This window comes from Electrona antarctica (genome assembly GCF_951216825.1).
Source record: "Electrona antarctica genome assembly, chromosome: 7".
NCBI classification, from domain to species: Eukaryota; Metazoa; Chordata; class Actinopteri; order Myctophiformes; family Myctophidae; genus Electrona; species Electrona antarctica.
Genome location: NC_136812.1, coordinates 9,341,522 through 9,358,829, shown reverse-complemented (window position 1 = coordinate 9,358,829; position 17,308 = coordinate 9,341,522). Strand labels below are relative to the sequence as shown.

At 46.1% G+C, this 17,308-nt stretch overlaps 1 protein-coding gene across 2 annotated transcripts; it reads left to right on the top strand.

Annotated features, from left to right (window-relative positions):
• Positions 1-2,728: 2,728 nt before the first annotated feature.
• Positions 2,729-14,609, top strand: b3galt2 (UDP-Gal:betaGlcNAc beta 1,3-galactosyltransferase, polypeptide 2). 2 transcript variants are annotated; one of them, XM_079506387.1, is made up of 3 exons: positions 2,729-2,749; positions 2,835-2,902; positions 12,285-14,609. In XM_079506387.1, exon 3 carries the CDS (start codon positions 12,701-12,703, stop codon positions 14,027-14,029), a length of 1,329 nt encoding a protein of 442 aa, XP_079362513.1. In that variant the 5' UTR covers positions 2,729-2,749; positions 2,835-2,902; positions 12,285-12,700; the 3' UTR covers positions 14,030-14,609. The 2 variants fall into 2 exon arrangements, with proteins under 2 accessions (XP_079362513.1, XP_079362514.1); XM_079506388.1 differs by lacking the exons at positions 2,729-2,749; positions 2,835-2,902 and adding an exon at positions 6,069-6,771.
• The last annotated feature ends 2,699 nt before the right edge of the window (positions 14,610-17,308 follow it).

Below are 17,308 nucleotides of genomic sequence, written 5' to 3'. Positions count from 1 at the left end.
TCTAATATCAAAGATTCTGGTAGAACCCTGGGTGTCTTCTTTGATAGCCGCATGAACTTCGAGTTTCATGTAAAGAAGGTCACCCAGTCTGGTTTTTTTACCCACCTACGTAATATCTCTAAAATATAACCACTTCTCTCCACTCAAGACCTAGACAAAACTATTCATCCTTTTATCTCTTCCCGACTTGACTACTGTAATGGACTCTATACTTCCCTCACCGCATCATCTATTCACCAATTACAGTTAATACAGAACACATTCGCCAGGATTCTTACAAACACTAACCAGTTAATACAGAACACATCCGCCAGGATTCTTACAAACACTAACCAGTTAATACAGATCACAGCCGCCAGGATTCTTACAAACACTAACCAGTTAATACAGATCACAGCCGCCAGGATTCTTACAAACACTAACCGCAGATCAAACATCACACCGGTACTATTACTCGCTGCACTTCATTGGTTACCCATCAAATCCAGAATTAACTTCAAAATTATTTTAACCACATATAAGGCATTACATGGGCTGGCCCCACTCTACATCTCAGACCTTCTGGGCTGGCCCCACTCTATGGGCTGGCCCCACTTGCATCTCAGACCTTCTGCTTCCAAAACCTAATTCAATATCACTCCGGTCTTCAGATGAGGGCCTTTTGAAAATCCCGGTGACTAAACTGGTAACCAAGGGAGACCGGGCATTTGCAGTAGTTGCTTTCTATAAAGAATGCAGAGTCTGTCGACATTTTTAAGAAGTTGCTGAAAACATATTTATTTCGATTGCATTTTGACCTGTGAAATGTCTACCTGACCTATTTGTGTATATGTCAATGTTTTGCTGTTTTGTTTTTCTTCTTGTCATGTTATTACTCTTGTGTTTTAATTTGATTGTTTTTATTACCTTGTTGACCACTGTACAGCACTTTGTAACTTTTGTTTTGAAAAGTGCTTTATAAATAAAATGTACTTACTTACTTAGCTCCGAGGTTCCATATCCGAGGGATCCCTGCATCAGTAGAACGGAGGTTGAGCTGTGCAAAAACAGTGGTGAAAACCCTTTTCACAGCATCGTTTCCAAAAAAATATATTTCTGGCTAGCTGCAGATGATATACTTATAGGACAGGTCCGTAACATTTTTAGACGGGGGTGAAACAATTGCTTATAAAAATGGTAAATGGTGCATTTATATAGCGCCTTTGTCCAAGGCGCTTTACATAGATTGTGCATTACATTCACCCATTCACACACACATTCATACACCGATTGCGGCGGAAGCCATGCAAGGTACCAACCAGCACATCGGGAGCAATTTGGGGTTCAGTGTCTTGCCCAAGGACACTTCGACATGTAGACAGGAGGAGCCGGGATTCGAACCGCCGACCCATGGATCATTGGACGACCTGCTCTACCTCCTGAGCCACAGTCGCTTCCACATGCTTCCATAAGATAAGTATTGGGAAAACATGGTACAGGCTGACTTCATAAGCTTTGCAAGCAGTTGTTTCACCCTGGTCTAAAAATTGTACGTGCCTACAGTATGTTCTAAGTTTATCATCTGTAGAGGTAGTCAGAAATATCCTCACTTTTTGGAAACGATACTGCGGAAAAACAGTTTTTGGACTGCTCAACCCCCGTTCTATATCGATGCATGGATCCCTCTATACCGTTCCAAACGGAGCTATCTGTAAAAACCACTGTTTTTGGAGGGCTCAACCCTCGTTCTATATCGATGCAGGGATCCCTCTATAGTCTATACCGTTTCAAACGGAGCTATCTGTAAAACTGCCCTTGTGTGGGGGTGGGGGGGGGTGTCCACACACTGCATGCATGATGTGTCCTGGTCGAGGAGACACTGGCAATGTGTTAGAAGACACTCCGACAGCACAAACAATTAATGATGACAATTTAAATTTCTGATACGGCTATCTTCACCCAGGCGGGCCACGGGGGCCAGACGAGTTGAGGAAGTCACCCATGCTAATAGATGCCACATGATATTAATGTGCAGAGGCACTGCCTCTAACCTGGCAGCCACGGGAAATCAATCACCGCCCCAGCATTACTTTCTTCTGACAAATATGCTCTCACCAGCCAGGTAGCGGAGCTAATGGCCTCCAAAGTATTTCTGTCAAAGCCGGAGCTCCTATTAATTATTCAGTCACCCGGGCTCCTATGCAGTGGTGATACCTTACAATATTTACTGTGCTTGCCTGAGTTGCTACTGGCATTACAAGTAGAGGCCGCTCTCCATCTCGCTTGATGTTCCTGACGTGGTGACTTCCATTACAGCAGGGGTGGGCAACTGTGACGATGGAGAGGGCCACTATAGTTCCACACTCAGGGGGCCACATTGCATATATACTGTCGTAGCGAAAATAGCAGATCTACAAGCTCAAAATGCGTTGCACTGCGACACGTTTTGAGCACTGCATGAAAAGTATCATTTTTATTTAATATACTTATGTTAACTTTATGAACTTAAATGCAAATACATTGGACATAAATAAAGACAATACAATTGTATTACTAGTCATTTATGTAACCCAGGTTTATAATTGTCTGCATTTGCATCTCTGTTTTGTTTGGTCACGGTACCATCTGCATCAGTTCACAGCTCATCACACCGATCACTCACTCAGTCACACCAGTTTGGAATCAGCAATCAGCAATCACCACCACACCCTAGTATAAAGCACAGCACTTTTGTCTCAGTCAGTGAGGTGCACATCACTGGCTGTGGCAGGTCTGTATCCCTTCTACAAACATTTTACCATTTACCAATCTTTATTACAAAACTCTATATTAACACTGATCAACATTGGTTTTAGACCTCCAAATACACTCTGGTGAACCGAACTGATGAGCTGGATGAGCTGGATGCACTTGAACTAAATTGGTGAGTTTATTGTTTGAAATGTTTGAATTGTTTTGTTTGGTTATTTTCATTTGATGTTTGAAACTATTTGATTTGACATTTGTAAATGCTTGTTTTGTATGCTTGTAGATCGGCTACCTTTATTATTTTGACAAGATATTTAATTTGGCCTTTTTGTGTTCAGGCCAGGTTTTTGAAACCCCATGATGATGATGATGAACAATTGACCACAATGGCGAGCTAAGTCCAACAACAACCTGATTCACTCAAACACACACTTCCCCCCCATAACTACTCCATACACCCAAACACTGCCTCACACATTACCCCTCTGACCTTCCTTGAATGACTTTGAACAATTGAAGCTGAACAATTGACTCTGACTCTGACCTCGACTTACTTTTGGGTTGAATTTACTTTGTTTATATCTGATTGATTGTTGTTGTCTCCACCAGGCCGAAGGCATGGGGAGAGAGTATGTTATGCAGTCCGTCCGTGTGTCCGTCCGTCCGTCTGTGAACAGCTAATCTCTGGCACCGTTGGCTTGATCGCAGCCATACTCTGCACACACACTCCCTGAATGCCAGAGCTGAACCTCTGCCCCAAAGTTTTCACATTGGCTTGTTATAGCGCCACCAGGAGGCCGCTTTGTGCAAAACAAATGTTTTGACAGTACACCTACAGATTTTGTCCAAACATTACGCAAATTGGTACACAGTCTCTCTAGAGCCATTCAACGAAACGGGTCTTTCAGATTTTTCAGACTCCATCCTGATTGGCTAAGATTGGCTTCCAATCGCAGGAGTTCTCCGTTTCAAACAAAATGCTGCAAATCATGAACACATGGTGTGATTTCCGTGAAATTTTGCACGCACATTCCCACTAGGTCGAGGAAGAAATGCCACTTGAATATTTTCAACTCAGCCTCATGGTGGCGCTATAACTGGCCGATTTGTGTTTTACCTATAACTGCACAGATCTGTGTACAACCATGTATGAACACTCCCTAGAGGCCAAGGAAAAACCTTTGCCTGGAATTTTTAACATCTGCTCTTTATAGCGCCACCAGGAGGCCGACATATGTAAAACACATTTTCTAATATTACTCCTTCAGATTTTATCCAAATTTCACGCAAATCTGTACACATGCTCTCCATAGTCATGTGATCATGTGATTTGTTTGATTTCTCATTATCCATCCTGATTGCCTACGATTGGCTTCTAAAGTTTTCAGGAGTAGCCCGTTTTGTACAAATTGCCACAACTCCGCAACGCAGCGTCCGATTGCGGTGAAACTGCATGCCTATTCCCACTACTAGGCTGAGGAAGAAATGCCACTTGACAGTTTTCAAATCAGCCTCATGGTGGCGCTACAACAGGCCAAGTCGCCACACACACACACACACACACACACACACACACAAACATGTTTATATTACTCCTAAACATTTTGCCAAACATCACACAATCCTATCCTCCTGGTGGAGACCTGTGCCCAGAAGGGCACTTTTTCTAGTTTATTTTACTTTTGTTCTTCAATAATAATATCATATTAAGCATAATATTCAGTCTCCTGGGTTCTTTATGATTTCAATGCAAACTCCTTACACCTACTTCTGACAGCAGTACCGGTCCAAACTATATTCTTATCACTAAGTATATGCTACATTTAGCTACTAATACAGACTGAATTTAGCGGGTCATGTTTGCCTGTTTGGGATTGTTACAGCTGAAATCAACACTATGCCAGTATTCCTGATATTAACCTGAGGGCCACATTAAGTGAAGGTGTGTGGCCCCCCGGGGCCACCAGTTGCCCATGTATGCTTTACATCAGGGGTTCTCAACCCGTGGGTCGCAACCCCTCGGGGGGTGGCAAATTATTTGGGGGGGTCCCCAAATTATATAAAAAGAAAATGCAACTGCATGGCTGGAAAATGGAAATGAAGAGTTTACATTGTACATGCATAAACTTTCCTTAATGATTATATCTGGTTTCAGTATTCATTCATGATATTTTCTCTTAAGGTTATTTTTGCAGTCGGTTTGTTTTGGGAGTGGGGGAGCGGCGGGGGTCGCGAGACGTGGCCAAAGCGTTTCCGGGGGTCCCCAGCCAAAAACGTTGAGAACCCCTGCTTTACATGAACTATGGTTTAATTTGCTCCTGTTTTGTCCTCTCCGTGGGGCACCATGAATGCACCACATTTGGAGCTCCAGTATAAGCAGCAACGAGACGTTATTTAATCCCATATCAAGGAACACCCATGTGTGCAGAGGTGCGTGAAAGCTGATGCAGGATTTGTGTTGTGTTGTTGTGTCTGTAAATGAGTTGGGTAATGTGTCATCCATCCATCCCTCCCTCCCTGTACCACTGATACAGTGGGGCCATTATAGGCCAAGGTGGCTTTGGAAGTATAGTCTCAAAGTCAATCAAATAAATTCAGATTGAATTGAAAGAATTGTAGGAGAAAGGCGCGAGCCCCTCCAATGTCTGGTTTTCGGAGATTACGTCATATCTGACCTCCAAGTCTTTGGACTTTCTAATGTTTGTTTAGAACACTTTAAACAAACGTATAACATAGAGGCGCAAACATAGAGAGAGAACATAATATGCTATGGCAGTCATGCATAAATAACAGTGATGCAATTTTATTTATGTACAGGGTATATATATTATATATTTTTGGCGGAGTCAGCTTAGAAGAATCCAGCTGCAATCAGACGACTGGCCAGTGGTTAAGTACTATGGACTTAAACCCCTTCTGTGTTTTCCGTCCACATGGAGAGGGGGCTGGCTGGTGATAGGCTGCATGCATGGGGTTAGAGAACAGAGCATGCAGAAGGATAGGAGGGAGGGAGGGAGGGCTGAGGAGGGAGTGAGAACCTAACCGAGTCACGTGGGATATCCTGCTAAGTATGCAGTGACGTGGGAGCACTCCGTCAGTGTAGCGGTGCCTGACAGCCAGGCAGGCAGGCAGGCAGGCAGCCACCACAGCCCAGCAGCTGCTTCTAAGAACAACACAGAGCTGGGAACCAGAGAGAGAGAAATAGGAGATCAGAAGGGAGCGGGACATTGACACAAAGAGAGAGAGAGGGAGGGGGGGGAGAAAGAGACCTGCGTGGTGTGGGTGTTTTTTTCTTTCTCCATCCTGTCGGGACTCGGGGGACCATGCTTTCACACTGACCTGGAAACAGAGCTGCGAGGGAGTGGATTTTGTTTTTGCTCTCCTCCTCTATCTGGGTTCCCTCTGCCTGCACCTCATCAGCCTGCCTATAGCAATGTGAGGGACTAGCCGCACTCTGTCTCCTCAGCTGCTGCCTCGCTTTCCTTAGCGGGGCTGCATGGTGACTCTGGATAACTAACTGATGCATGGAGGAGAAGAGGAAACACGCTTGGACACTGATTCTTGTTTTCATTCTACGTTGAATAACACCTCCAGAAAGGAAGCAAAAAGGGAAAGCTATTGAAGCAGAGAGAGGGAGAGAGAGGGGGAGAGAGAGTGCATATACTGAGAGGATCTGCCCTGTGTAACGGAACCACAGAATCACGAGGGGTAGAAAGGGAGTCATAGCAAGAGAGGAGTCAAAACATCCAAAGGTTTGTGCAGGATCTGGATGACTGTGTGTGGAGGAGCTGCTGCTGAGAGCAAACGGACAGCTGCGATGCCAACTGTAATACCTCCAGATATCCAGTGAGGGGGATTGTGCATTGTGTGATCAGACGACAGGGGTCTGGAAGAGGAGGACACTATACTACCCCAGCTTTTTGGAGGAGGCGGTGATGGCGTGCCGAGTGTGTCGGTCGACACAAGGCACACTCACGCTCACACCCCTCTGTCCGCCTGCAGCCGTACCACCGTATACACCTACAGCAGCAGCACGATGAGAAGGTATGCAACGCATCTCATCAGATCCAGAGCTCACATTACCCTATATCCCCGTCTTCTCATCATTCATTCATCATCTCTGCCACTCCTCTCTCCTCTACTATAACCCTCCGGGTTTTGATCCAGAACTCCACCGTTCCATCCATCCATCAGTCCATCCATCTGTCTGCCCATCCCATCCCATCCCATCCGTCCCATTACTCTGCACCGCAGGGCTCGTCTTGCATTGCTCATGCACGCTCCCTCGCTCCTCTACCGTCCAGAAAAACCTTAGACTGCTCACAAGACAAGATTACCTGTCGAGTCCTGTCTGTGATTCTCACAGTGCGTGTGAACCAGCGAGCTTTGATTGATTCAATTCCATTAACGCAGATTTTATCCAATTTAAAACAGCTATCCATCTGTGCGCTTTGTTGGCACTTAAGCCCCTACACATGCTCAGGGATAACTGCTGCTAACTGCTGAGGTGGACATTTAGAAAGCAGCGGTTTAGACTCACCATCTGGGTGTTCAGTCTGCCCACCAGACTATGAAACTTTAATAGGGTCTAATTTTTGAACCACCCATAATTTATTGCTGTGGCTTCACCGGCGTACATGTGCAATGCCAATTCAGTATTTGCCAAGCTCAATGTAAAAAAAGGGGGAGGGGGGGGATCACACTTGTGTGAAGTGAGGGGCGCTCTTATCATCATACATGATACATCAGCCAATTAAATCATCACATTCCGAACACACCTACACACAAAGCTGTGCATATAGGATATTATATAAGTTGATGATTGATCATTCTCAGGCAAAACTTATATCACTAATTAATACAATATTTACAGGATCCCATGCCTGCTCCACCCTCTTCAATATTGAGGACAAATTGGTCCAACTTGTTGGCTACAATAAAACGGCGTCACACTACTAAATGAGAAAAAGAGGCAATGGTTTTCAGTGCAGTGCTAAACCCAAATCCAGTATACATCAAAAAATCGGAATTTAAAAAAACCCCAAAAAGGTAGCACATCCAAAAATTAAACCAATGGCTTCACACTAATATGTGGTTGTGAGTCATTTTAAGGAGCAGGTGTGTGGGCTGTGGTGACCTACAGTATAGCCCTGGAGGATGGTGCGTGTGTCTAGATAAACCACAGCCATATATGCTGTGACACCATAGCAGCTGAATCTCTAAATCTCTTAAGAACACACAACCCTATACTCCGTGGTCCTAGCCTAGGCTATAGTTGATGCTTCGGTAAATCATACTTCCACCAAATGAGCTCATATGTTTGAAAAGAGATAAGGGAAAAAATATCACATGCAGTGACACACCCTTTAAAGAAAGGCGTGTATGAGGTGTGGTTACTTTGGGCTCATATTTATTATATGGGACCATATAATAATAATGGTGACACTGCATGTGCCACAGTCACAAACAGGCTCAACATGATAGCCTCAATCGTGCAAATGCTATGCTATATGTGTCAGTTGTATATCCATGGATACAATAACATCACGTCCTTCCTCAAAGTGCTGTGACGAAACCTGCAGTCACTGTCTGAGCGAGGAGGACTACAGCTTCGGACCGCTTGGCAATAACATACTGTAAGGAATGTTTCAGCAAAGATATTTTCTTTACTGGTCCTTTTCAGGGGAAAAAAAGTAATAGGTGTAGTATACAACTTAACCCATTCTGGGTGGGAACCCCTTTTGGTGTTTTAAGCATTATGTTATGCTTTAGCTGTTGAAAAATAGCAGATCTACAAGCTCATAGCGTGGCACCGAGTGCCGCGCTATGAACAATCGTGAAAATGTGGCGCAAATCTTTGAATATATATATTCTTTCAGAGTGAACGTTTTTAACTCAAATATTTGCTCCTGGTGAGGTCCCTGGAACAACATATTTTCAGATGGGGGTCGGCTGCCTATTACATATAATTTTTGACATGAAATATTGAGAACCACTGACATGAGGTTTTTCAGAAAATTGTGATGATTTAGAAGACATTTTTCTAATTTCGACGTCGGGCCCCTGCATGGCTGTGTTCACTGAAGCAGTGACACAATGTACCACAACCATGGAGGGCAGTCTTTGCATTATTATGTTGTGATTGCAAAGCTAGCTATGGTGTACAGCAGGGGTTCTCAACCCGTGGGTCGCGACCCCTCGGGGGGTCGCCAAATTATTTTAGGGGGTCCCCAAATTATTTTCAAAAAAAAAACAAGACGTTTTTAAATTTTATTTTCACGATTTTTCAAAAATAGCAGACCTACAAGCTCGTAGCACGCCACTCGGTGGCGCGCTACGAGCTTGTAGATCTGCTATTTTTCAATAGCTTAATTATAACCTAATGCTTAAAACACCAAAAGGGGTTCCCGCCCAAAATGGGTTAAGGTTATTGTAGCAGTCAATTTATATTGGGGGTCCGGAGGGGGCGGGGCGGGGGTCCCGAGACATTGCCAAAGCATTTCCGGGGGTCCCCGGCCAAAAACGTTGAGAACCCCTGGTGTACAGAGTGCACTGTCGTAGCATATAGGCTGTGCATATCTTTTTTTTTTGCATTTGCAATCGCATTGTACGTGGTTGCAAAGCTATAGCTGGCATTATGCGTGTGTGGAACAATAATTAATTTACAGTAACTAATTGATAAAAATGTGAATGCGGGGGCAGTGCCATTTGTACGTTGTACGTCTCTGTCACTGCTTTCGCCTTCTTGCTGATTACTGACCGCTGTGGAACTGTTCGGCCTCAATCCGTGCTAGTGAAACTGATTGGATTGCATAGAAGTGACAATGATTAGAGGCAAGGAAATTAATTAATGAGGGAAAGCGTTAGCAAGTGCAAGAAAATACAAGATAAACGGCCTGAACTTATAATATATATATAATCACACACTTATCAACAGCCGTAAGACACCGCACATGCATGCGTGTGCATTATGTACATGTTCACATTCATGTAGGCCTAATTAAATGTTCATGTTGACGACAGTGGAAGTCTTTCAAGCTCTGATGTAAAGTATGTTAACCTTTATAACAAAGATGTCCTTCGCCTCTCTCTCTCATTGGCCAGTAATTGCCTATATATATGCCCAGTAAACACATTTGGCTGAAAAGGTTAGCGTGTTCCCACCCAGCCACTTGCCTTGACGGATATGCAACTCACCACCAGGAAATGAAGACTGGGAGTTCAATATCAGCCCCACACAGAGACGTGCTGGCCATTGGGAAATTCGGGACAACTCCCGAACGGCCGGTCCAGTCCAGGCCGGTCTGGGCAGGCCGTTTTTTTGTTTTTATTAATTAAAAAAAAATCATATTTAATTTTTTTTTTTTAATCCTTTTGTGTAAAACAATGCAGCACTGTCTTCTGTGGCAGGTATAAACATGACATCCATGGACAATGATTTTAGGTCACTGTAGGACCTAAAGTGACCTAAAATGCACTCGCACGCCCTTGATTCGTCGGTGTTTCGTTTCGCCATCAGTTCGCCGGCAAGCGGCCTTTGGAGTTTGGCCGCGCGCCTAGAGGGCCTCCGCAACTCCACTTCCCAGGCTGAATTATGGGCCCACCACGTCCCCCCACGAGATGTAGAATATGCAATTCTGTATTTTATGAATACTATAAAGGTAAAAAAAAGAAAAGCGACACTGGCAACCAGTAAACAGATGCACACTGGAGAAGCTATTTAAGTTAGTACAATGATATTCAGTAGGGTCTTTCGTGTGTGTGTGTGTGTGTGTGTGTGTGTGTGTGTGTGTGTGTGTGTGTGTGTGTGTGTGTGTGTGTGTGTGTGTGTGTGTGTGTGTGTGTGTGTGTGTGTGTGTGTGTGTGTGTGTGTGTGTGTGTGTGTGTGTGTGTGTGTGTGTGTGTGTGTGTGTGTGTGTGTGTGTGTGTGCAGACGCACGTGCAGAAAACAAAATATTATTTATACAGCAAGGGGGTCAAGTGTGTGTGTGCAAGGAATTGCAAGCACATAATGACTGTATGCAGTGTCTGGTGTATATATAATTAGTGAATAGGCAGTATATATTTTGTGGTTGTTCAAACAGATTGTTTGCATTTGTGAGTGACTGAATCAATGTGTGCACTCCTCATTGTAAATGTTACTCTGAGAAGAATATGTGCGTGTGTGTGTGTGTGTGTGTGTGTGTGTGTGTGTGTGTGTGTGTGCATATTTATGCAAGTTTATTTACTGTATGCGTGTGTACACATTTACCTATGTGGTTATGTGTGCACATGCGTTTATATGTGCGTGCGTGCGTGCGTGTGTGTGTGTGTGTGTGGTGTGTGTGCCTGCGTGCGGTCAGTAATGCCAGCTGCCTAGGTGGTCTCTCTCCATGGGTAGCACAGAGTATTGATATCAGCTGCAGGTGGAAGGTGGATGCCGGGTGAATGAGGCCAGAGGCAGGCTGGTTGGGTGGCTGGCTGGGTGTGAGTAGAGGAGGCTCCAGCACGTCTACTGCTTGCTGGACCCTGAAAATTCATTCTGACAGATGCATCTCCTCGCTGGCTGTCGAGCCACCATGGGGGGCTGATGGCACACACTCGCCCAAGCAGCTCAGAGCAGCGTAAGCCCCAGCACCGCATGTTGTGCAAACCCGCAATTCATACTTTCTGCCCCTAAGGCATTGAGCTGGCTGATAGACATGCAAGGGCAACGCCAGACTGCCATAGTCTCTACTACACTGTAAGTGTGTTCATTTGACTCAGTGTGTGTACAGTATACACACGAGTTACGCTTGTAAACTCTCTGAATTACAAGTGGATAAAGTAACACTCAGTATTTTACGTAGTATTGTTTGAAAGAAGACATACAGTAATTAGATGGTCTTTGCTGTGTGGATGGGGGGGGGGGAAAGTGTGTGATATTTCACGGGAATGTGCTTGACGTTAGATTCCTACGGAAATAATATGTGTTACATTGTATTCTCCGCCGACTAAATAACACATCTGGATGCATCATGTCTTCATGGTCACACTAATGTACAGTGCTATGTACTGTATGCAGTCGTTCGTTCTCCATAGCAGCAATCATTCCATCTTGTCACAGTCATGCTCACAACAGCATTTTCGCAAATCTCCCGTGTTTTCTCTACTCTACATATCTGCTCTGTTATATAAATCCCTATCTAATCAAAGCTACCACCACCAGGCTGATTTATTGATTTGGTCTCCTTCATTAAAAATGTGAAGTCAGCTTGCATCATATAACAGGACACTGTGTGTTTGTCTGTCTGTCTGTGTGTGTGTGTGTGTGTGTGTGTGTGTGTGTGTGTGTGTGTGTGTGTGTGTGCATGCTTGTGTGTGTTGGGTTTTTGCAATGAGGAGATCAATACAGAATCGTTACAAGCATGCCACTGCCAAACCAAAAATAGAATGGTGGCTGGAGGTTACGCCTGCAATCGTAAAAGGAAACACAAATTCAGCAACTCAAATGATTAACACATGGCTCATCGCCAAAGTGTAGGAGCCGCATATTGGACACTCGCCAAGCCTGTTTCTCTCTGTTTCTTCTTTTTCAGATGAGCGAAAACAGCCCCTGAGGAGAGGGTGACCCTTATCGCTTTAAAGGAGCCCGGGCCAGAGAGCATGACCCCGTATTTGTCTGCCGTGTCAGAGAAGAGCGCGGGAACGGCCTCTATGGCAACAGACTCATCGCCCTCTTAGCTCCCTGTAGGAGCCCTAATCACCTCTCTCTCTCTCCCGGCTGCGGCAGGCAGGCAGGCGGGGGGGGGGGATCACGCCACCCCGCTCCCATCATCCAGCGGGAGCGAGGCGCTGCACTCACGACTCGTCTGCCGGCTCAGATAACCCTCTGGCTGTTGGCAAAACACATGTTTGACGGGATCTCATGTGATTGCCGCCACCGCCGCCGCCGCCGCAGCAGCAGCAGCAGCTGCCCGTTCCTGAGCCGCAGCTGCCCCCTCCGGCCCGCACCATGCAGTGGAGACGGCGCCACTGCTGCCCCCCCGTCAAACGATCGATGTTCCGGACGCACGTGGCGGGCCTCCTCTCGCTGGCCCTGCTCTTCACCCTCTTCCTGTTCTTCAGTCAGCAGGACTGGCTGCCGGGCGGGCACGGCAGTCAGTCCGGACGGGACAATCCGCTGGCGTACACCGTCAGGGGCTTCCGCGGCGGTGGCCCCAAGGTAGAGGCGAACCAGAGCGTGTCCCTCAGGAGCGTCTGGAGGGAGACGGCGGGGAACGCCATGGCGCCGAAACCTCCGCTCAACCTCAGCTCCCAGCCGGCCGAGGGGGCCGGCGGCGGCGAGAGGGGAGGAGTTACGGGAAGCAGGACAGGTGTGATGACGGGGCTGGAGGACTCTATGGGCGCCAACAACAGTCTGCAGAAGGAGATGGGAGTGGGCGGCCGGCTCAGCGCCCAGCCCTACCGCTACATCCTCAACGAGCCCCTCAAGTGCAGGGACAGCACGCCCTTCCTCGTGCTGCTCGTCGCGGCTGAGCCGGGCCAGGCGGCCGCGCGCAACGCCATCCGCCAGACGTGGGGCAACGAGAGCGTGGCGGCGGGGCTGGTGTTCGCTCGCCTCTTCCTGCTGGGCACGCCCAAGAGTCTGGACGGCTACGTGCAGAGCGCCATCGAGGAGGAGAGCCGCGTGTACCGCGACATCATCCAGCAGGACTACCAGGACACGTACTACAACTTGACCATCAAGACCCTGATGGGCATGAACTGGGTGGCCACGCACTGCCCGCAGGCCCGCTACGTGATGAAGACGGACAGCGACATGTTCGTCAACACCGAGTATCTCATCCAGAAGCTGCTGAGACCCGACCTGCCGCCCAGGCAGAGGTTCTTCACGGGTTACCTCATGCGGGGATACGCGCCGAACCGACACAACGACAGCAAGTGGTACATGCCGCCGGAGTTGTACCCCAGCGAGCGCTACCCCACGTTCTGCTCGGGCACGGGGTACGTGTTCTCGGGGGACATGGCCGAGCTGATCTACCAGGCCTCTCTCGGCATACGCCGGCTGCACCTGGAGGACGTGTACGTGGGCATCTGCCTGGCGAAGCTGCGCATCGACCCGGCGCCGCCTCCCAACGAGTTCCTCTTCAACCACTGGCGGGTGTCTTACTCCAGCTGTAAGTACAGCCACCTGATAACGTCCCACCAGTTCCAGCCCAGCGAACTCGTCAAGTACTGGAACCACTTGCAGACCAACAAGCACAACGCATGTAACAATATGGCCAAGGAGAGGAACATGAGATACAGACACCGTAAGTTTCACGGAGAGAAGCCTCAATGACACATGCTGTATCTATACCACTAAATGACAGCTATATAGCCAAATAATGGCTGTGTTGAGGGAGCTAAGCACCATATTATACTATAATTGGCAAAGAGCACATGTGTTTTTTGGTATTGTGTACAGTCAGCGATTAAAACTATTTTTTTAATTTGAGAGAGATGTTATGTATTGTAAAACCTGTAAAACTGTTTCTTAAAGGGGGAGATCGAGGCGTCTCTGTGCAATGAGCATGCACACAAAAAGTACTAAAGAGTGGTGATCGATGTGAGGTGCCCATAGTGGAAGGTGCTGCTGTAATTTTGGTAGAGGTTAAAATGTGAGTTCTCTGCTCTCTCTCTCTCTACACAAGTGTTACGTGACACTAATATGGGTATCTTACACTAATAGTGGGGCCAACTCTGACACATTTTTTTTTTTTAGAACACAAATTGTGTTTACACAGACAAAGGGAAATGTAAATGTATTATGTCGAAAGTTACACTACCTAAATATGAATGAAAACTATCTTTGACGTGGACCAGTTAAGCTGCCCAGCTGTTTCTCAATGTTTACTTTACAGAATTATAACAAAACAAAAAGACTATGAAGAGAAGCACAGGGTTTATTATCTGTCATATTCTGTATTTTATTTACAAATGATGTGACAGCACTCAGAATCCCATGTCAGAGATGACTGAGATTGTATTTTTTAAAGCTTTACATTGAGTGAGTCTGTGCACCTCTGCAAATGTGCAATGAATAATGAACAATTAAATGTATACTGAATTAATTTGGTTTGCATTTGTGTGCGTGTGTGTGTGTGTGTGTGTGTGTGTGTGTGTGTGTGTGTGTGCGTGATCCTGTATGAGTTGAATCTGTGAATCAGATTACATCATTTCTACCAGTGTTGAATAGCTTTAAACCCATTTTGGGCGGGAACCCCTTTTGGTGTTAGCATTATGTTATGCTTTAGCTATTGAAAAATAGCAGATCTACAAGCTCATAGCGCGCCACCGAGTGGCGCGCTATGAGCTTGTAGATCTGCTATTTTTGAAAAATCGAACAACGACTGACATAGAAACATAGCTTTTTCAGAAAACTGTCGGGATGTAGAAGAACATTTTTAGAATCTGATCTCAGGTCAGAATGGGTTAATTGGACAAAGATTTGGTGATTCCATATTTACGCTGTATGATAGCGCCCCTCATACGTTGTATGATACAGTAATATAATTTATGCTGTACGATAGCGCCCCTCATACGTTGTATGATACAGTAATTGGTGGTGGCATTGTTTTTCTACAATATAAGTCAGAAACGAATACCACGGAACGAAAAAAGGGAAAATAACATTTATTTTATGGTGTCATATATATAAATAACCCATGGCAGTCAGTAAAATGTAATTATTGTGTAAAATATACCCTTGAGTAAACTCATTATACTCTAAATAGAAACCACATTTATTGGTTTTCAAAGACTAGTAAGAAAAAAAAAAAAATATATATATAAAAAATACTGTGCAGTCAAGACATCTTAAAGATGTGCAGCGACAAAAGGAAATCATCTTGGTCTGAATATGAAATATTACAAACCAAAACACCTCAGATTAGATTTTAATTAAAAATGAACGCTCATGAATTTCAAAGGCTGTTAATGTTTACTCCAGATGGAATGCACAGCCACTGAGTGTGTGTGTGCATGTGTGCGTGCGTGCGTGCGTGCGTGCGTGCGTGCGTACGTGCGTGCTTGTCACTTCATGCGTGTGTGTCTGTCTGGGTATGTGCAAATTAAAGTGAAAGTGTGTGGGGGTGCGGGTGTGGGTGCGGGTGTGGGTGCGTGCGTGCGTGCGTGCGTGCGTGCGTGCGTGCACGTGTACGTGCATGTATGTGTCTGTCTGGGTATGTGCAAATGAAAGTGAAAGCGTGTGGGGGTGTGGGGGTGTGTGGGTGGGTGCGTGCGTACGTGCGTGCGTGCGTGCGTGCGTGCGTGCGTGCGTGCGTGCACGTGTACGTGCATGTATGTGTCTGTCTGGGTATGTGCAAATGAAAGTGAAAGTGTGTGGTGGTGCGTGCGTGCGTGCGTGCGTGCGTGCGTGCGTGCGTGCGTGCGTGCGTGCGTGCGTGCGTGCGTGTGCGTGCACGTGTACGTGTACGTGCATGTATGTGTGTCTGTCTGGGTATGTGCAAATGAAAGTGAAAGTGTGTGGGGGTGTGTGGGTGCGTGGTGTGTGCGTGCGTGCGTGTGTGCGTGTGTGCGTGCGTGCGTGCGTGCGGGGGCAAATGCTTATACACACTTCAGTGCTCAGGGTCAGCAATAAAAAAAAAAGCACATACGTAATTGGGCAGTGACTTGAAATAGCCCGTATCAGATTAAAGTAATCTAATTAAGTTAATGGAGAGTGGGGTTCACGTGCTTTATCCGCACACACATCTGTCAGGCTCATTTTAATCACCTATTGCTGTGGCTAATTCTGTTTAGAGCGCTTTAAAGGGTAAAGTTCACATAATAGCGGTATATTCTAAGCCGCTAATCACTTGGAAACAGGACGCTGAAACCCTGAAGACGGGTTTGTTTTGGTTGGCAGAATATGGATGTACAGCATGTTAGACTAAACATCTACTAATGTAGATGCTTGTCTCGGATGCTGCAAACAGCACTGTTTATTTTTCATGCTGATGCCACCGGCAAGATGATATAATTATTGATATAATACGTTTTCTTTTATGTTTTTCTTAGATTTTATCCCAAGATTTTGTAACCCATTTTTTCCACCCATGCAGTGTCAATTATCTAATGTAATCCTGTGCACTACACTTCCTCTGCCAACCTGGGACTGACCTCATGCTCCCTTCTATGCATGAGGAGTCCAAGCTGCTTCTTTTCACCTGACGGGGGAGTTTCCCCGGCCGAACGTAGCGCGTGCTAGGAACACGTTATTCCGACCAGTTTCTTTCCCCTCCATCAGGCGCCCCGGCTGGCCAGGGGGAGGTAGTTTAGAGACCAGGATTACTGCATGTTTTTTTGTGAGCGTACCTACCCTAGGGGACACGGGGAGAACATGCAAACTCCACGCAGAAAGGCCCTTTCGCCAAACCCAGGTATGGGCACTGATGACGCGGAGGAGGGAACACGCCCCCAGCGTCCCCAGCAGAAATAGAACCCAGGACCTTCTAGCTGTGAGGCGACAGCACTACCGACTGTGCCACCGTGCCCCCTTATTAATTACCGTTTTCGTTTAATATTCTTGAGATAATCACATTAAAGGATCATCATTATCGTTTCACGAGGAGTTGTG